We start from the raw sequence: 21,092 nt of genomic DNA on the forward strand, positions 1-21,092 counted from the left end.
TCTTGGCAACCCTGAGCTAGCCAACAGGGCCTTTGAAGGGGACAGGACATCCTTCATCACTGCATCTCAATCTCACTGCTTCTGGAAAGAACAGTCAGACCCAGGACATCAGAGGGAGACAGCGCCCACTCATCCTCCAAGGTTGAACAGGGTTCCATGCAGCAATGGCCCTAAGCATGGTGGCTCCTCTGGGGAGACTCAGAGAGACCTGGGCACTTCCACATTTGAAGGCCCTCATCCTGGTCCAACATACTTCATCTGAGGAGAGTTTTCCAGCTTTGGGGTGGTGTGGAAATGTCCACATCCCATCATTCTGACTATCACTGTGATATTTAACAAATTACCTGAGATGTCAATACTTTGTTATAAAGAAGGCTTTGATATAGGTGGGCTTGCCCGTCTGTGTTCAATGTCAGTCAGTATTCTGAACATGGTTAAAGGCAGATAGAATATGGTTATGGATGGGTGGGGAGGGCTGGAACAGGAGGATCAAGTGGAAACAGGGAGACAATGGGGGTAAGGGAAGGAATGCAAGGAAAGAAAGCTAAAAGTAAGGGCCATTTGAGGGGCAGTATGGAAACCTGACACAGCAGAAGCTTCCCATATGAAGACGGTCTAAATGAAATCCTAAAATAATGAGGGTAGGCAGAGCCCCAACTGGCCATCACCAAACGAAGCTTTTGATAACCGGGATGGGTTATATCTAATTAAATTGTTAGCCAAAGAGGTCCCATGGGAGTCCACAAACAACCCAGGCTGTTGCCAAGACTGTAGGTTGCACTCCACAAACTGGAATGCAAGGCCCCATTGCTGAAGACAACACCTGCACAACTCATTGAACACGGGGAAGTTGACCTGGTGCTGACATAGAGCCTTTACCCCTATGTTTTAGCATTTCTGGTACAGGAAGGTACTCTGCGCGGTACCAAAAGAAGAATGTGAACACCAAGCCAGCCACAAGCCCTTTGCTTTACAATTATGTCCTGCCTAAAACGAAATGTGCCACAGCAATGGTAGCACAAACCTGGTGGGAGTAACCAGCCGATATCTGATTTGACGGGAGGCCCACTCCATGAGATGGAACCCCACACTCATCAAGTTTGGATGGTGGAGAACCAGAGACCTAGGATCAAATCAAATACTACTGTTCTAGAAAACAAACCAAAACCAAAAGAGTAGCAACAAATGGTCTCCTAATGGCTTTCTGTTGTGTGCACAGATCAGTGCCTTGCCCAAGCATCTCAGAGAATTTTTTTTCCTGTAGCAGATGGGAACAAATACAGAGACTCAGAACTAGACATTATGTAGAGAATGAGAGACTTTGGAACACTCAGCCCAAAATGGAATGTTTCTATCAAATCCTCCCCTCAGGGAACCCCAAAGAAGAGGAGGCAGAAAGAACGTAAGAGGCAATGGGGAGGGAGGACACTGAGGAAACAAGACACTCTAACTCAATATGAGCTAAACTCCTGTGAGCTCAGAGACTGAAGCAGCATGCCAAGGGCCTGTGTGGGTCTGCACCAGGCCCTCTGCATACACACTGTGGCTTCCAGTTTAGTGTTTCTATGGGATCCCGGAGTGTGTGACCGAGTGGGTCTCTGATTGTAACTTCCCTTGGGCTCTTTTCCTTCTGTTTGTTTGTCTTGTCTAACTCCTTTGTGACGGTTTTTATTTTATCTTATTGTGTTTTATTTTGTTATATTTTACTGTTATTCCTTAAAAGCCTATTTGTTTTCTGAGAGACAAGAAAGGGAATGAATCTGGATGGGAGGGGAGAGGAGGAGGAACCAGGAGAAGGAAAGGGAGTCTATTTTCAGTAAAAGGAAAAATACAGTAGTTTGAGTGAGATGTATTAAATACATACAGTATTTTCCAGATGGGTTTGCTGGGATGTGACTGTCATGAGTCAGGGGACATCTCTATCCTAGAATGTTGTCCATTTGGTAGTCTTCATCATTGACCTGCTGAGCTCTCCTGAATGAACCTGAGGCATCAGTTTACATCTGGGCCCAGCTGCCTTGCTGATTACCCCACACCTTGCCCTATTTGTCGTGAAGAACCTCCCACAGCCTCCAAAGAGACCACACTAAGCAAGTCCTGCCACACAAGAAAAGCTTTTTACAAATCTCCTCCTTAGCCCTTGGCTCAAATACAAATCAACACCCGGTTCCTGATGACAACATTGCCATGGTTAGCATCTTTGCCTGGTACCAGCGTAAGTGCTAACCTTATGTACAGACCCCCCTGACACTGGTCTTACCTCCCTCCATGTTGTGATTTGAATTTAAAAGGCATTTGAACACTTGGTTTTCAGGTGGTGGCATTATTTGGAAAGATTAGAAACTTTAAGGTTTTCATCAGAGAAATGCAAATCGAAACAACTCTGAGATTCCATCTTACACCTGTAAGAATGGCCAAGATCAAAAACACTGATGACAACTTATGCTGGAGAGGTTGTGGGGAAAAGGGAACACTCCTCCATTGCTGGTGGGAGTGCAAGCTGGTACAGCCCCTTTGGATTTCAGTATGGCAATTTCTCAGAAAATTAGGAAACAACCTTCCTCAAGACCTAGCAATACCACTTTTGGATATATATCCAAAGGATGCTCAGTAGTAACACAGGACATGTGCTCAACTATGTTCATAGCAGCATTGTTTGTCATAGCCAGAATCTGGAAACAACATAAATGTCCCTCGACCAAAACAAATAGATAAGGAAAATGTGGTACATTTACACAATGGAGTACTACACAGCAGAAAAAAATGACATCTTGAAATTTGCAGGCAAATGGAAAGATCTAGAAAACATCACATTGAATAAGGTAACCTAGACCCAGAAAGACAAATATTATATGTATTCACTCATAAATGACTTTTAGGCATAAAGTAATGAAAACCAGCCTATAATTTACAATCCCAGAGAACCTAGATGACAATGAGGACCCTAAGAGAGACATACATGGATTTAATATACATGGAAAGTAGAAAAAGACAAGATATCCTGAGTAAATTGGGAGCATGGGGACCATAGGAGAAGGTTGAATGGGAGGGGAGAGGCAGGGAGGGGAGTGGAGAAAAATATACTGCTCAATAAAAACAATAAAGAAAGAAAGAACAAAAGAGAGAACACAAAGTTGTGTGAGTAAGGAGGTAGGAACTTCTGGGTGGAGTTGGGGGAGGAGAAAAAATATGATCAAAATATATTGTGTAACAAGTATTCTAAATAAAAAAAGAAGTGATTTGCAAAAAAAAAGAGTTGGGGCTTAAGCTTCATTGAAAAAAAAATGGGCCACTTGGGGGTGGACATTGAGGGTTAAACCCAGCCTCACTTCTAACCTAAGTGTTCTGTCTCCTCTCCTTCTCTTCCTCCCTCCTTCCCTTCCCTCCTCTTTCTTCTTCCCCTTCTCCTTCTTCCTTTCTTTTCCTCCTTCCTCTTCTTTCTCTCCTCTCTCGCCCTCTTTCCTTTCCTTTCTTCTTTTTCCTCCCTCCATCTCTCCCTCCTTCCTGGCAACATCATGTAGCCAGCAAGAACTCTACACTCCAACCACCACAGAGACGCCAATGGATGGAGTCTTTCCACCATAGCGGACTGTACCCCCCAAAACACATGCCCACCTAAGTCTTTCCTCCATTGATTTGCTTCCTGCCAGGTACAGGGTCACAGCAATGGAAAAGGGAACTAACACACGAGCTCTCCTCCTTGGCACACTTACATGGCTCAGGCTGCCGTTTGAAGCACATGCACCACATCAATCCCATCAGCCCGTTTTCTACTCTTGTGAGGAGGAAAAACAAGCTGTCTAGTCTGTTTGCATAGGGTTTTTCGTGATCCGCTCCACACCTACCTGTCTGAACTGCTTCATTTATCACCGTGTATCTGCTGCCTGCCTCTTCCTCCCCCAATCCTTTGCTGCACACACCCTCCATCATGTCCTAAGCACACCTGGCTGTCCCCTAGAAGTACAAGGCTGCTACATACAATCTCCTATATCTCTGTTCATTCATTCCAGAGCCTTTCACTTGCTGTGCACTGTGGGACTTTTGAGATTTTAAAGCTGAACAGAACACAGTCCTTCCCAACAAGCCCTGGGTTCTCACAGGGAAGGAAGATGTCCAACAAAGGAAGGCCAAGGCCCTCCACTCTGCCTAGAGGTGTCAGGAAAGACCCCAGAGAACATGACTTTTTTCCTAAGAACTGTCTCACTATGTAGCACTGGCTGTCCTAACCCACAAATCTCTTGCCTCTACCCCCTCAATGCTGGGATAGCAAGCAAGAAACTCATCTGGAGAAGAGGAATAGGCATCTGCAGTGGGCAAAGGAGAAGAGATTCCAAGAAGGCAGCAGTCCTTTGGTCCTGAGCAGCCATCACTGGGGCTCTGGGAGTGAGGACTGCAGCCTCTGCCTGCTTCTTTCCCACCCACAGAGCTGGCTGCCAGCTGTGCTCAGTGTGAAGTACAGACAGGACCTTTAGAGATATTAAAATAAACATTTTTAACATGTCCTGGAAGGCCTTTTATCATCTATATTCTCCTCAATTTTCCCAAGACTTTCTCCTGCTTGGCCATGCTCATGTGTATTCTTGCCTTCTGTCTGTCTGTCTGTCTGTCTGTCTGTCTCTGTCTGCCTCTCTCTCTCTCTCTCTCTCTCTCTCTCTCTCTCTCTCTCTCTCTCTCTCTCTCTGTGTGTGTGTGTGTGTGTGTGTGTGTGTGTGTGTGTGTGTGTGTTCTGAATGAAATTCCTGCAGTTCCCATGGGATAAACTGCTTTTTCTCTTCTTTGGTCTTTGGCCTTTCTTTGATTCTGACCATCTCTCTCCAACTCTATAACCATCGCCAGAGCTCACTGTTGGTATTCAAGGTCATAATTTATAGTAATGTAATATGATTTTAAGCAGAGGAGCAACATACCATACTTAGAATTATATTCTAAAGACCACACTGGCTATAGTGAGCATAAATGGGGTGTCTGAAAGGATGGGAGATGGGGGATGGGTAGACAGGGAGATCCTCAACACCTTACTGCTACAAATGACCTTCATGAATGGGTCTTTTGTTATATGGGTCATGATGTTACTATATATCTCCATTGTCTTGAGACTTACCAAGCAACTGAGTATTCTCCTTCCTAAGACCTCCATCAAATATAAACACTCCTGTTCTAGTTAGATATCCAGGTACCTGCTAGAAACGATACCTGTGATAAATCAACTGAGAAAAAGGAAAAGTTTCTTTTAGACCATGGTTTGGAGGTTTCAGCCCTTGGTAGGTTGTTGCTGCTGCTTTGGGGCCTTTAATAAGACAACCATATTGGTACAAGTATTTGGTAAAGGAAGCTATTCACCTCATATCACTCAGGAAGCCATAAAAGTTGAGGCACTGGGGTTCTGATATCCCTTTCAAACACATGGCCCCAAATACCCAACCACTTTCTATTAGCCACTGCCTTCCACTCCTGCCATGTCTGAAGTTTCCCCCACATCCACATAGATTGACAAGTTCAGGATCAAACCTTCAACATATAGGTCTTTGAGAAAATAGAAGATCCAAACGGTAGAAATTCCTCATTAGCCAAATTCATTCCAAACCTGAGCTCACTGGCAGGGCCAGGCACCTTGTTTATATCAACTCATCTAACCTTCTGATAACCTTGTGAAGAACATGCTGTCTCTGTCATGTACTCAATGACAAAACTCATAGTTCAGAACTCAGACAGGTGGACCAAATGAAGCTTACTCATTGCTAACCCATCCTTCACTCTGGCTCAGAGCATGACTGATCAGATTAAAGTGTACATGCCCTCCTTTGCCATGAGAAAACAGCCTGTCTAGAACATAATTGGTCAAAACTGTTCTATTGGCTTATTAATTAAGCCTGTTTTGCAACAAGTTCCCTCTGGTTGACATGATGAAAGAACGTGATGATGCATCATGAACAATGAGCAAACGTAACTTCCCCACCTTGCCATGCACACGTGCACGTGCACGCGCGCGCGCGCGCGCACACACACATCCCACTTTGATTGGTTCATCTCTTCTGTGACTTCCCTCAACGTCCCTCATGCCCCTCCACCACCCACAACATCTCCCATATCTGACCACCTCTTTCTCTTGGGTGTATCTACAACTTGAGGTTTGAACATTAAAACTTAGGATGGATTTGTATTTCACTGATGACCAATGATACTGGGAATCTCTTCACAGGATGCTGGTCGTGTGTGCATCTTGTTTAGAGAAATACAGATTCTTTGTTTACTTAAAAATTAGGTTGCTATCTTTTGGTTGTATAATTGTAAGAATTATTTACATATTCTGGAAACTGGCTCCCTATCTGGTCTATGACTTGCAAATATTTATTCCCTTATATGGCTTGTCTTTTCACTTATTGATGGCATCCCAAGGCATGGTTTGGTTTTCGTGTGCAGAATATGTGTGAGAGACAAAGAGCAAGAGTAGAACTGAGAGTGAGAGACAGATGGGGAAGGGGGGAGAGAGAGCAGAAGGAGTGCACGCCATGTGGCTCTCCGGAGGTCAGAGGACATCCTTGGTGTCCGTCTCACTTTCTAGTTTCTACACGGTCTCCCTTATTGTGCAGGGCTGCACATACCAAGGTAGCCAAGCTGCTAGTGTGCAAGGACTCAGATAGTCAGGCTGCTAGTGTGCAAGGACTCAGGTAGCCACACTGCTAGTGTGCAAGGACTCAAGTCGTCACGCTGCTAGTGTGCAAGGACTCAGGCAGCCATGCTGCTAGTGTGCAAGGACTCTCCCTTCATCTTCCCATCACGGAACACTGGGATCACAGACACTTACACTACAGGGTCCAATCGTTTTTCACATAAATTCTGGGAATCTGAACTCAGTCATCGGGCCTGTAAACCAAGCACTTTTCTCAACTTTTCAGTATTTTATCGACCCCCTGTTGCGAGTCTACTATGTGCCAGAAGCTCAGTATTCACGCCGTCTCTGAGGGCTTCTCCCTCTGTACTATGTGAACATGTAAAGAGGGTTCTTACATTTATCACTCTGGGAGAATTGGGGAATGGCATCATTGGACAAGACTGAAAATACAGGCGCTAGGCATGGGTCACTACACTAATAAGTGGAATTATTTTATTATTATCTGTATTGGTGGCAAACAACTGACACTATGCATATAAGGTGCGGGCTGCTCGGCTGACTGATGCATTACAAACCACTAAAAATGAAGCCTTGCGGGAAGTATAACAATGCTCACTTCTCGCAAAAGTGACAACCCAGAGTTGGTGACAAGGATGGTAGGTGGCTCTTTTACAGGTAGCTTTCCTGGAACCCCAGGTGATAGAGGCTCGGCCAGCTTCTCTCTGTCTTCCCTATGACGAGGAGTCGCTGAAGGAGTGTGGAGGAGCTGTCCAGGAAAGTGTCTATGGGTCAGACCTCGAAGTAGTGAGCCTCACCCTTCATGTCCCGATGCCTAGAGTTCAGACTCATGGCCACACCTAACTGCAAAGGAGACTGAAACGTAGAGCAGCCCCACGCTCAGGAGGAAGAACACATGGAAGATGGCCTCCAACGAGTAGCAGCATTCTTGCAATAGAGACCTTCGAAATGGGCAAGTTTGGTATGGCATGGTCATGTTTACTGTGTATATTCACATTACAGATTTACACGTTTGTCTCCCAGGGGAAGGTATGAGATGCTCAAATTTCAGCACTCGGGACAAAGAAGAGTATAATGGATCAAGAATGCCCCTCCAAAGGTCATACGGATAGTGGACTCTGAGACAGCAGCTGGCTGCTTGAGACTCCACACAGAATGTCATGTAGCTATGCTGTCAATATTGAGGAAGGGACTTGTTTTCCTCTTTATTACAGCAGGCGACTGTGCATCCAGTTCATACAGCAAGTGTATCAAGTCGTTTGGGCACAGATTGCCTATGTTTTGTGACATCTTGCATCTGGATTTTTGGGGGAAGTCCCGGCACTATGACCAAATCTCTAATGTATGTTCTCGAAGTGAAGGGGCCAAACTAAAGCCATGCAGGTGAAAGGGCCTAATGCTGGTTGTGGCACACACGACTTCTGTAGTCCTGGAGCCAAACGTGCTCATGGTTTGCCAGGTGTGATAACTTTTGCTTCATCTCTAGTGAGTGGCAGGCTTCGCTTGCTCCTGGACTCCTGCAAGGCCATGTAGCGCACTACCTGCGAGAATGACGAAACTACGAAATATGAACAATGACAAATATTTCTGAGTTGGCACAGAAATTGGCACCACCTTAAATGGCTGGCAAGAGTATGCAATTTTCCAAAGCACAGCCGAAGTATTTGGAAAATACTTTGAGATTCCTTGAAAAAAAAGTTCAGCAGCATTGTCGTGTGATCTGAGGATGCTTCTCCCTCCCTGGTATATACTCCAGAGGAAGGAAAACTAAAACTAACTAAAGAAGCATCCCTCCCAGCAGTCAGCCAGCAGAAGCCAAACGCCCATCAGCTAACACATAGAGTAAGACAATGTATTACAAGGGGATATCGCTGAGCCGTAGAAAGAAATGGAGTATTGAGTCATGCCAGAAGGGAGCTGAACCTTAAAAGCATTGTGCTAAGTGAAAGCATCCCCAGACACCAAATGCCATCCATTTGTGGTAAATATCCAGGAATTCTATAGGACAAAGTTAGATTACTGCTTTCCAGGGACCAGAGGGAGGGGGGAAAGGTGTGTGACTGTTGTGGAGCATGAAGTTTCTTTAAAATGAGGAGATGCTCTAAATTAGATTTGGAGTGGATTGTGCAATTCTGTGAACATAGTCAAACAAACTCATTGGATAGATAGGTTTTATGGTGTGTAAATTATATATGAATAAAGTTGTGGCTTTTTACAAATAGAAATCCTACAGCTGAAAATTATAATAACTAACAAGAAAAGTGTATGAGATAATCCTAAGATAAAACTGAGAAATAGAGAAAAATGGTCAGTAAAGTTTTAAAAAAACAGATCAATGAAAGTAATCTAGAGAGCAGAGAACTCAGGTTGGAAAGCGTTTGCTCAGCCTCAAGGACTACTGGAACAGCATCTGACAGTCCAGCAAACATATGGTTAGAGTCCCAGAGGAAGAGAAAGAAAGGGACACAAAAAAAAATGCCACAAAACTATTGACTGAGTCACCAGTAACTTCTAGCTCTCAGAATTTCAGCAAACTCAGCTTTTTTTATTTAAAAAAAAAAAGCACAAAGAAAAGCACGGCTACATGCAACATAGTCAAAGCCCACAAGGCTAGCAAGAGGCTCCACCTGAATGAAGCTAACATAGGAACTAAGGCTAGCTTCTTGTCCAAACACTAGAGATCATTCCGGGAAGTACTGGAGTAGGAACAACAAAAAGCCCACCCGTATTGTACAACCAAACGCAATAGCCTTTGAAACAGAGGATGAAATGAAGACACATTTCAGCAAACCAAAAGCTGAAAGAGTTTGTCACTGGGAGAGTGGCCCCCCCAGGAGGTACTAAGGATGGTCTCGTCTCCAGGCTGAGGGGAAAGGTCAACAGCTGGAAACCAGGACGAAAGCAATCAGCTGGGTGCCGTGGCACGTGCCAGGCGTGTTGGTACGCACTTGATGAATCCCTGCACTGACGGCGCTGAGGGAAGACAATGCAAGTTTGACACCAGCCTGGGCTACATAGAGAGTTTCAATAATGAGACCCTATCTCAAGCAAGGGAAGTAAGCAGTTCCTGAGAGAAGTATCATAAAAAAAAATATTGAGAGCCACTGATCGACGTGGCGTTTTAAATGGAGTTTCCTATACGTTGTACTTCCTTTCCAGTTAGAGATTTAACCAATTGATCCATTATCAAAGCAACCTAATGGCTTGCAATCAGCTACTTTAAAAATGTAACAGAGAATGGCTGGAGAGATGGTTCAGCAGTTAAGAGCACTGGCTACTCTTCCAGAGGACCCAAGTTCAATTCCTAGCCCTTACATGGTGGATCATAACCATTTGCAACTCCAATTTCAGGGGATCTGATGACCCACTGGCCTCCAGACTGTAGGCATGCACGTGGTACACAAACATACATGCAGGCAAAGCACCCATACACATAAATAAAATACATTTTATATGTAACAGAGAAGACTGACCCACATATGAATAAAACAAAAACATCTTCTATTTTAAATGATCAGAAGCCCCACAATAACTATCCATGGATAAATAATACTCTTTAAAACCTACTAATGGGTGTTAGGTATTTAGCTCAGCAATGGAGCTTAGCCAAACCAAGGCCCTCAGATTGGTCCCCAGCACTGATAAATAGAATAAGATCTATTACTAAAACTATTGGTATTTATACTGGGCAACATCTTACACAAGTATCATATGAATTGCCTTGAGGAAGTAAGTCTCTTCCTGTGCTCTCTACACTGGCCTGGAACTCATGGTTCCCTTGCCTCAGCCTCCTGAGTGCTGGGATTGCAGGCGTGGGATTCCAGCTTGCAACACTCATTTTAATATTTAATGCTGGTGAGCTAGTCTCCTTTTATAGACAGTGAGAGCCACGAGACTTATTTCCTTTTCTGACCTGTCAGAAAGTTCATAAATTTTTCTCAATGACGGTAGCTATTCTTAGTCTAGCTAAGTGTATATCCCTAGCCTGCTTGGTCTTGAGCCCACGATGATCCCAGGTTGGAAGCAGTGTCGGGACACAGCCTTCCCTGCAATATGACCATGGCATTTAACTAACCCCTTGCAAAATTAATACCTCCTTCAGCAACCCCATTTTCGGTCACATTTCCCATTCCCAATTACTGGCATCCACACTTCCTCTTAATGACTTCCTTTAAATAGACCAAACGCAATAAGGTGAGTTGGTGGGGAAATATGTGGTCCAAGGTCAGATCCGAGTTTTAAGTGTGGTTTCATCCTTCGATGACAGAGGTTGGTGAGCACGTGATCACAGGCATGGCCCTTAGCATCTCTGAACATCAGGTTTGCCTTCCACGAAAAGGTTGAGTACTGACTCCCAGAGTGATCGTGCCGATCCTCCGCTAGTGCCAGGTACATGAAGATGCTTGATTAAGAACAGTCTTGCTTTCCCTTTGGATACCAAGAGCCTTTGGCCTGAGCTATAGGACACATGGCCAAACTCTTCCCACTGGCCTCCTGATCACACTGCCTTAGCCACTGGCTGCCCCAACACTTTCAGTCCATGGGACCTATATTTCCTTTGCTTGACTATTCTGTGACTTCTTTTTATGCAATGTCTGTTCAAGCTTGCCCCCTTCCTTAACCTGCTGGCCACAAACAGAAATTGACAGAGATGGGTGCCACACCATACTAACACCCCATACCCCATCTCTAGCTGTCAGATACACGGTCTCCATGTGCGCTAGAGAGCCAAGCACAGACTGGGATAGGCTTTTCCCATCCAGCAGGAAGGAGCCACTGAATAGATGGATTGATGATGATGATGATGATGATGATTAATAATAATAAAATAATAATAATAATAATAATAATATCCTCGAAAAATAAGAACAGATATGTTCCACTTGGGCTCCAAATGTCTCCTTCTTTCTAATCCTATCCCACAAAGAGAAGGTACACATAGAAATGAAAGCTGAACTTGGGTTAGTGTCTGGAACTCATCCCCAACCCTCACACAACCTCTGCAATCAGCAGCCAACACAATGGTGTAGGGTACATAGAGGCAAGCTGGAGAACAGGACCTTCCCAAGGGGTTAGGTCCCAGCATGGCAGCATGGCAAAACTATAGCAGAATCACACAGGCCCTGGCTGTCCTGCAGCTGAAGCCGGGTGACCACCTTCCTTGAGGTCCTGTGTCAGATTGCAAAATTCAGACAGGTAAAAGGACCAAAGAAGGTCACTGTTATTTTAAAAAGCAGCTTTTTCCATCCTAACACACACTCAAACACACCACACACACACACATCACACACACACACACACACACACACACATACACACATACATACACATAAACACACATAGACACACAAACACATACATACACACACCACACACACACACACACCCTTTGCCAAAGATCTCTTGCCACCTGCCACTTGCCTCAGGGCTGAGATCTGACTTTGCCCAGTGGGACCTCCTGCCCTTGGTCAGGGCCCACATAGCCCTGGGAATGTCTGTTCACAAAGTGTCAGGGCTGTGACTGACACTTGCCTTCCACTTCCTTTTCCTGTTCATGTCAAAGCTATAGGCACCTCCCACTCCAGCTCCACCAACAAGACACCCAGCAGATCCCACCCCGGGCAAAGCCCAGCTCCCAAACACATCTGTCTGATACTTCTGATTTGGGAGGTGCAGCCAGATACCAGCCGTGTCCCCCAAACTCCACCTCAGTCGGCTTTTCTTCTAAGAAACACCTGTGAGAATGCCATACCTGTGCTTGCCTGCACCCAGGTAAAATGCCTCATGTCAGAGTCCTTCCTGGGGATGGTTTGAAAGAGGAGACTTCCCAGAGGCCACTCTGGGATGCTGTGTCCTCATCAGACTACCATGCCAGCCTGACTTCTGGTTTATTTATCCTCAGGACTAGACCACATACAAAGACTGCACCAAGGAGAGGCAAATAACAGAACTGGTGGCCAGCCACTGAAAAGTGACTCCAATCCTCTGTCACCTGCCCCCTCCCTAATAAAATGTGTAAAGAAAAATAAGAGTGTGAGGTATTACTTGGGCATCCTCATCTTCCCTACTACAGAGAATAGGGCTAAGCTTGTCCCACCACGCTTTCCAGTGTCACCTGAAGACATCCCAAAACACAGACGTTAGAAATCCTTCTCCACATCTTCCCTCAATTTATGAGATTCTGAAAACTAGGGCCCTAGTGCAGGGGAAACTTACCTCGCAGCCCAGGGGCTGCCATGGTGCTGGTCCCCGAACGCAAAGCCCCAACTGGTGGCCCTTGGCCGGCACTAGCCTCTGGACAGGCTTATGTGGCTGCCGCGGAGTTAATTCCATTGCACGGCTCAGCTCAGTCTGGACTTGCCTGCCCCTCCCCTGCGGCTGCCACCTCCTCTAATCCATCCCTCTCCCATGGCAGTCCCCCGTGCTCCTCCTGCGCTGAAAGCTAGTCTAACATCCAGGAAGGAGCCCAAGCTCAGGTGCAGCCGGGTGACAGGCTGGGGTCATGGGCTGCGAGCCAGGGAGTAAATGCCGGCTGGCGCTCCTCCACCCAGAGCCTAAACGAGAGCAACCCGGCCGGCTCGCCTGTGATAATTCAGCCGGATTACCTCGTGAACCGCCTGGCTGATTAGTTTCCAGTCCTGCTGGGGAAGCCTCTGTCCTGTGGCCCCAAGGGTCGCCACTCTCCAGACTACAACCCTGAGCAGTAATGAGGGTTTAAACAGTACGATGGGGCCCCTTCCCATTCTGTACCCCATCACCAGCTGTCTTGGAGTAAAACAAGAAAAAGCTACAGTCGTGCAAGTAGAGAGCAGGTGTGTGTACAGGGCAGAGAGGAGAGGGCATGGATTTAGGAGACTCTAGGACAGCTGGGGGCCGGGCAAACGTTAATCTGTGGTACAAGAGTAGTGTCGTTTCCCTAGAGTGACTTAGGGACCTGACCATGGCTTCTTTCCGGCTTCTTTCCCTCCTCTTTCCCTTCACGATCTCCTTCCTTCACAGAACCCTCTTCCTACTTCCAGGGGTGTTTGTCCACACGATTTCTACCCCTAAATGAATAAAAGGCACCCAAACACCATGGCTCCGTATCCATCTTTCGGTTATCCTCCCCAGGGAGTTCTTCCATAACATTCCTCTAAAACACTCTTGGGGACTGTCCTGGTTACACTTCTACTGCTGTGATTAAGCAGTCCAAAGCTCTTAGGGGAAGAACGGGTTTATTGGGCATCAATTTCCAGGTCACAGCCCATCACTGAGGGAAGTCAGGGCAGAACGAAAGCAGGAACCTGGACACGGGAACAATGGAGAAAGGCTGCTTACTGGCTCTCTCCAAGTCACTACAGATCCACAAAGGCCCGCCTGCTAGGGACGGTGTTTCCCACAACGGAATGGGCCTCCTGACATAAATCATCAATCCAGACAATGCCTAGCAGACATAGCCAATCTAAGCTGAATAGTCCCTCAGTGGAGGGTCCCTCAGATAGCTCCAGGCTAGGTCAAGGTGACAGATGAAGGTAACTAAGAATGGATTCTGTCTTATTTGATCTAAGGGTGACCATAAAAAAGGGGTTCCCACTGTCAAGGCCAGACTCTACCTTGGAAAACCTGTAGGTGAATGAACACAGATGTGCACATAGACACACGTGTGCATTACACCCACACACTGGTTAGTTTTTGTCAACTAGACACACGCTAGAGTCATCTGGGAAGATGGAACCTTAATTGAGGGATTGCGTCCACAAGGTTGTCTTTAAGAAACTCTTTGGAAGCTGGCTCCAGGGGTGTGGGCACGGGAGAGCTGACCCCACATCATCACCTGGGCATTGTGGACGAGCTGGCTCCAGTGGTGTGGGCACAGGTGAGCTGGTGGGCTGACCAACTTAGCTACCACCCAGGCCCAAATTCAGACCTGGGAGTTGGCCCACCCCAACATCCACCCTATCTACGACCTGCTAGAGCACAAGGAGGGATCATTCAGTCAGTCCCACAGAGCCATGACCACAGGATATCCTAGAGGAGTCTCAGTGAGGGTCCAGTATTGATGGTGGAGCAGAAGTTAGGCCCTTGAACCAGACCAACAATTCACTGCAGTGAACTTTGCAAGGAAAGCCATTTGGGCGAAAGGGTATGCTGGATGCCACACAGTATGAGGAAGATGGAGATGCGGGAAAGATGGAGGGGAGCAATGGTACCCTATACGGCAGAACTGCAACAGGGGCGAGGGAAGCCTGTGGTTGATTGATAGAGGAGCAAGTTGTTGCCCAGAGAGGTCGGCACGATTTTTTTTTCATTTTCATTTTTTATTTTCTTTTTGTGGGAAGGTTACGAGGGTGGAGTGCAGATCTGGAAGGACTAGGAAATGAATGGGGTTGGGGTCCACGATGTGAAATTCACAAGGAATCAATAAAAAAACGCAAAAAGAAAAGAAAAATCTTGAGAGCCTTATCTTGATAAACGATTGATGAAGGAGGGTCCAGCCCACTGTGAGCAGGGCCTGCCCTGGGTGAGTGGTCCTGGATTCTATAAGAAAGCACGCTGAGCAAGCCACGAGAGGCAAGCCAGTAGGCAGCACCCCTCCATGGCCTCTGCATCAGCTCCTGCCTCCAGGTCCCCAGCTTGTGTTCTTGCCCTGACTTCCTTCATGATGGGCTGTGAGCTTCAAACTTCAAACCCTTTCTTCCCCAAGTTGCTTAGGAGAGCTGTTTAATTATCTTAATAGACAGCAAAAGTAGAGCAGCCCACCCGTTCCTCTTCTTGTGTTTTCAACTGAAACATGGCTTTCTTGACCTCAGTTTTTGTTGTTGTTGTTGTTTTGGGTTTTTTTTTTCCTGTGGAATAGCATGAGTGACTCATCCTTCAACCACCAAGTGCAGGTTACAAAAAAAAAAAAAAAACTGTCCTCATCCACAAGTAGTGTTAATTGATCAGTCAGAAGTCAGAAGAGTGACAGTTAATCCTGTCTCTGGATCTGGTTTCCTCCAGAGACTGACCTTACAGGTGGCTCAAAGTTGGGGCACACAGGGATGTGGAGAAATGACAACCTCTGAATTATTAAGTAGTCATATAAAGCATCCATCTATCTTCCCTCTGTCTACCCCACTCAGCTTCACCAAACCCTGTAATCATCATGGCTTGCGCCCTGTGACAGAGCTTCTTGTGCAGTTTGTCCCAGGCAGTGGCAGGTGACAGAAACCTAGGAACATAGCAGCCTCTGATTCTCACAGGAGTGACGAAAGACTCTCTAAGCAGCAGGGACCATGGTGCTCTGGCTGATTGGCCTGGGAGTTCTTGTCTAGATGTAAAGGCGCTTGGGTTTTGAACCTGGACCCGCGATCCAGAGACTTTGTAACGTCTGCGAGCCATCTAACTGAACTGAACTGTTTTCATTCTCCGTACAGGGGTTAGACAAAGATGGCAGACCAGATGCCAAAACCCTCCCTGCTGTATTGTGCAGTCCTCTTGTGAGATAAATCTCCCCTATGTGAAAAAGACTTGGAATGAGCACCAGGACCCATCAGTCTCCCAGAACACAACCAGCCAGAATCCCTCCTCCCGTTCTCCATTCAAAGAAAGTGCACCTGCACGTGAGCGAGACAGACCACCTAGGGGTCTGGAAACCAGATGCTGTTTGTTCTTAATGCTACCCTTCCACTAAGGATGTCTGGAGCAGGTAGGGCCTGGCAGCTAACCTAAAGCTCACAACAGTCAATGTGTCAGCCATAGTTACAGGAGGTCCCCAACACTCTGCCACTGGTGTTGCTAGACTCCCTTGTCCCTACCTGTGAGAACGGGTTTCTCATTTTTAAGCTCATCTCTTACACTCGAGCACTTTGAGGTCACTGGGACAATTCAAGCTTTATCTTAAGCACAAGATACTGATCCTCGCAATCATATAAATGAGATGACCATGCTAATTTTATGGATAAAGAAACTGAGTCTAAGCCGGGAGGTGGTGGTGCACACCTTTAATCCCAGCACTCGGGAGGCAGAGGCAGGCGGATCTCTGTGAGTTTGAGGCGAGTCTGGTCTACAAGAGCTAATTCCAGTTCCAGGACAGGCACCAAAGTTACAGAGAAACCTTGTCTCAAAAAAAGAAAAAAAAAAGAGAGCCCAGGGCTGCCCCTGAGCCTGGCGCTCGTCTGTTATAACTGAGCTTGTGATGGGACCTGGCTTCTGCATCTGCATCTGCTGGCATCCAGTCTCCAGGTACCTCCCTTCCGCAGAGACTGCTGGGGGTTTGTCATGCTTGTCCACCATGCCATACACCCTGACAGCAAGAGCCCAGTTGTAGGGCACGCCTCTCTGTCAGGCACAGAAGCAAGCTGGATGAGAGATCTGAGAACTAGGTATTCCTAAGTATATGTTTACAGGTTCAGATCACCAGGCTAAGCTTCTGGAGAAGCAACTCCACCCCGTCCCTTCCCACCAAGAAGATGCTGTGATTCCACTGCTTCCTGGTAGTAGACAACCTCGGTCCCAGACACTGGGCTAGCAGTGTTTGCGGAACCTTGTGTTTGCTTCTCGAAACTACCCTCAGACCTCAGACTTAGGCCACAACTGTCATCTCAGACATCAGATACAGTCCACCACCAGCCTTCATGAAGACAAGAGCTTGGCCTTTATTGTGGGCCCAGGAGGGCACAAGGGCAGGATGAACAAGGGTCGGAGGGACTCTCTGGCTGGTCAGGCCATGGCACAGGCAGCAGCGGGGGTCCACTGCAACTGCCCAGGCCTCACTTGCTGCATTTCCGCGGAGAGCACCTGCACTGCATGGCATTGATGACCTCGTGGTAGACGACGGAGCCGTTGGCGCAGTGCAAGGGCACGCGCATAGGCTCCGTCCTCGAGGGCCAGCAGCAGGAGCATTGTTCCTGCACATCCTCAATATCAATGGAGTACACGGCTTTGCTGGCACACTTGCCCTGTAATAGAGCAGAGGAAAGAGGCATGGCGATCCTGAGTGGGGTGGCAGGACTGGGACAGCCTGCACCCATCCGCCTCCTGCCTTTCTAAGCCAGATGGGCCCTGCCTCACCCAGAAGCGCCCAGGAGTGTTAGGCAACCTGTAAAGATAGATCTCAGGAACTGCCTTTCTCCAGTTATTACACACACACACACCCAAATCCCTCTTGCTGTGGTTTCTACACACACTGACTAATCCTGAGTCCCCATCTTCAAGAGATGGCTTCCCAGACTCTTTACAAGATTTGCTTTGGTCTTACTTCTGGGCCCAACAATTCTACTCCCTAAATGAAACAATCACTTTGAAAAGCAATGTTTATGGTTTCTTGTATCTCTCTTCCCTGTAACTTTTCCAGGGTTCTTCTAGATGACGACTAAGGAAACTTTACCCTTTCGCTCCCAAGGCTTCTTGAAGTCGCACAGCCTTACCTGGCAGTAATGAATGTCCACTTCCTCTTGGGACTTACAGTCCCCCACTTTGACATACTGCAGCTTGGCCGTGATGTCTTTGCAGTCGGGTTCCTCACCTATAGAAGAGGAGAGGGGTGGAACAGGAGGGCTGGCTAGCTGGTGTTCTACAGAACACTTTCCACAGCCGGTGCCTTCCCTAAGTTGGAACCGGTCCTCTTTCTATCAACAATTAACCAGAGCCATTTGTGGGAGGAGGAATTAAGTTTCTCAAGCTCACCCCAGTTGCTCCTGGCTCCTCCAATTCGGAGATATCATTGCTACTGGATAACTCACTTAACGGCACAATTTTAATTGCAGAAGGAGCCTAGGTTGGCTGTGCTTTGGTCATAGAGATGGATGAGGCTTGCTTTTATATAATTTGAAATTCAGAAAAAGATCTTGGCCTCAGCAACCTTGTCATGCTGTAACTATACTCAGAAGCTAAGGGACAATGAAGTCGCCACTAGATAGAATTAGTATCAGTCTATCCCTGTCTTTGGCTAAGAAGACAAATGCCATGACCACACAGACATATTCACTCCCTCTAAAGAGGCTGGGAGACTCCTAAGAACCTTTGGGCCACCATCTCCTTGAGCGTTGCTACTTCAATGCCACCAACATGAGTATTATTATATATAGTGGCCTTTACTCCTAAAGCTCTGCTTGACTCCCTGGGAAGTCTAAGCTCTACTACCAGCTCACTATGCTGATCTGAGTCCTGACAGTTTCCCATGCTGCATGGTTCCACATCGCCAGCCCTGTAGACACATTAGCCTGCCTCCCAACTTCAGACTAATTTCTTGTGAGACGGAAAAGTTTTCCAACCGCATAATGAATGTGAATCTGGAATCTGGAGCCAACGTGCAATATTCTCTTGTAAGTTTAAATCCTTCAGCCTAGCTTACTTTCCTTCCAGGAAGCCTTAAGGCCTCCTGAGCATGTTGGCCATGGAAGACTCTTTATTGCTGGTTTTGTCGAGAGCGGCCTCTTAGCCAAATCCCAAGAATAGCGTCTGGAGAGAGTGCATCTTCTCTGATGACTTCCTGAATCCACATACTTAGATCGTTCAGAGGAAAATTTGCAAGGAAACACTCTCAGAATGTGTTTCCTCCTTCTGCAGTTCGGTGATGGCTATCACTGGGGATGCGATAGCACAGCCACAAGAAAAGAAAAATGACAGAGGGCGTTCATGTTTTCATGCTCCTCTAACTTCAACCAAGCCCGAGTTCATGACTCTAAAATGAAACTAAACAAACTAAACTAAAAGATGAAATATTGGTCTAAGCAAAAAAAAAAATGTGACTTGTGGTCATGAACACAAAATGGATGGGGACGCTACTACCTAGTGCACATCTCCAAACCGCCCACCTCTGATTGGCTCTACCAATCAAAGCCACTAATACAGTCAAGTGGGACCAAGGTTGATGAAAATAAGGTCATAAACTTGGACTGGTCTTGTGATGCTCCCTCATGATAGATATATGAACCATCAAAGGTTCTAAGGTTCAGAAGAGGCTAGAGATGGAGATGGGAGAAATCACGCAGTAGTAGCTTCATGGGCAATCCATGAGATCTCAGCAGGGTGTGGGCTAATGACAGTCAGGAAGGGAAGGCAGTTGACCAAAGGGATGAGCAAAATGAAAAACTGACAGGTGAGAACCGTTTCTCTGGAATAAGGTTTTCTTCGGATAATGGTGCCTGGCCTTGGTCTAATGGATGTCAAAGCATAGGCTGTTAGTAATGGACTCACATGTATCACAGCAGGTGCCTGGAATTTTCGTGATTTTCCCCTAAGACAAAAAGAAAAGCACAAGATCAGGTGCAAATAATTCAACATGGATGAGCTCTCAGGTCACGTGGATTCCTGTCTCTGAACGCAGAGCTCTGAGCTGAAATCCCCAGATGTAAATGGCTTTTCTATCACAATTGTGAACCAACTGAATATTTCACCTGATCAGAATAGTCTTAATTCCCAGGAAAAATGAAATAGGGTCCATTTAAGTGTTACAGCTCTGAAGGGTAAGGTTTCCCCTATACAAGGGCTGCAACTGTGAGGGGAGCCAAGGAATACCACCAAGTCATGCCGCACAACAAACCTCACACAAGAGATTCATTGAGAAAGACACAGGAGGGTGATTGCCTCTGGTCGGTTGAGAAGCAGCAGGGAACTGAGCAGAAGGCAGGCTTTATGCAGGGTGTCTTGGAGACAGAGATTTCCAGGGTAAGAATTGGTGAGATTTCAAGGAAAGCCCAGACATTGGGTGGGTTTTCAAAATCAGAGATTGGTAGCTTTGGGTGAATTTTCAAACCTGGAAGTAGGCTCTGACCTTTTACCCTACAATCAATGGCCTGTCTTTCTATTCAAAGATCATAGCTTCCCTCTGGCGACCAGCTATTTTCAAAGCATCCTCTGCCTCAGAGAATTCTCTCCCTCACCATCTCATCAAGTCCTCTACCCATACAGGGATCTGTCTCGGACACTGTGAGATGGCGTAAGAGTTGCCCTGACTGTTGCACAGAGCGCCACCCTTGGAGTCCAACGCTGAGATCTTTAAGACAAAGAGAGTCTGAATTCTAACTACTCACGCCTTCAGCCAGACACCTGCGTTCATCGAAGGGCGGGCAGCCTGTGATCCTCTTCTCCCAGATGTACTCCCCTCTCTCGTTGACCTTGCAGAAATGGCTGTCACAGCCATCCTGGAGCATCTCATCTCGCTGAAAGGAAAGAGGAGAGTCGACAGAACAAATTAACGACAGCGTTTGGATCACAAACGACTGCCAGCCATGGCCTTGCGCCTTTGAATTGCTAAAACAATGTGGAGAAGTCGAGAAAAGAGATGAGACAATATGTACAAACCACACACTCAGAGTACAGACTAGAGGTGTCTCAGCGCCGTCATTTATTTACTGTGAGGAGAGCTGCAGAAATATAGGAAGTCCCAGGACTCTTCTGGCCGTGTACTTAAAAGATGGAGATGCAGTGACTGTAAACTCATTGATAGCCAGATGTGCTATGAACCAAGACACTGCCTCAGACCCACCAGTTAGTTTCA

The 21,092-nt window shown here is 46.6% G+C and overlaps 1 protein-coding gene across 1 annotated transcript in view; it reads right to left on the minus strand.

Annotated features, from left to right (window-relative positions):
* Positions 1-17,227: 17,227 nt before the first annotated feature.
* Vwf (von Willebrand factor) overlaps positions 17,228-21,092 on the minus strand; it is a 150,014-nt gene continuing 146,149 nt past the window's right edge. The window contains exons 49-52 of the mRNA XM_038320478.1: positions 20,626-20,754; positions 19,790-19,829; positions 18,019-18,116; positions 17,228-17,550 (exon numbers count right to left, since the gene is read on the minus strand). Of these exons, the coding sequence (XP_038176406.1) occupies positions 17,362-17,550; positions 18,019-18,116; positions 19,790-19,829; positions 20,626-20,754 (456 nt within the window). The 3' untranslated portion in view covers positions 17,228-17,361. The remainder of the gene's footprint in view (positions 17,551-18,018; positions 18,117-19,789; positions 19,830-20,625; positions 20,755-21,092) is intronic.

The sequence above is a fragment of the Arvicola amphibius genome, chromosome 2 (genome assembly GCF_903992535.2).
Source record: "Arvicola amphibius chromosome 2, mArvAmp1.2, whole genome shotgun sequence".
In the NCBI taxonomy this organism is placed as follows: domain Eukaryota; kingdom Metazoa; phylum Chordata; class Mammalia; order Rodentia; family Cricetidae; genus Arvicola; species Arvicola amphibius.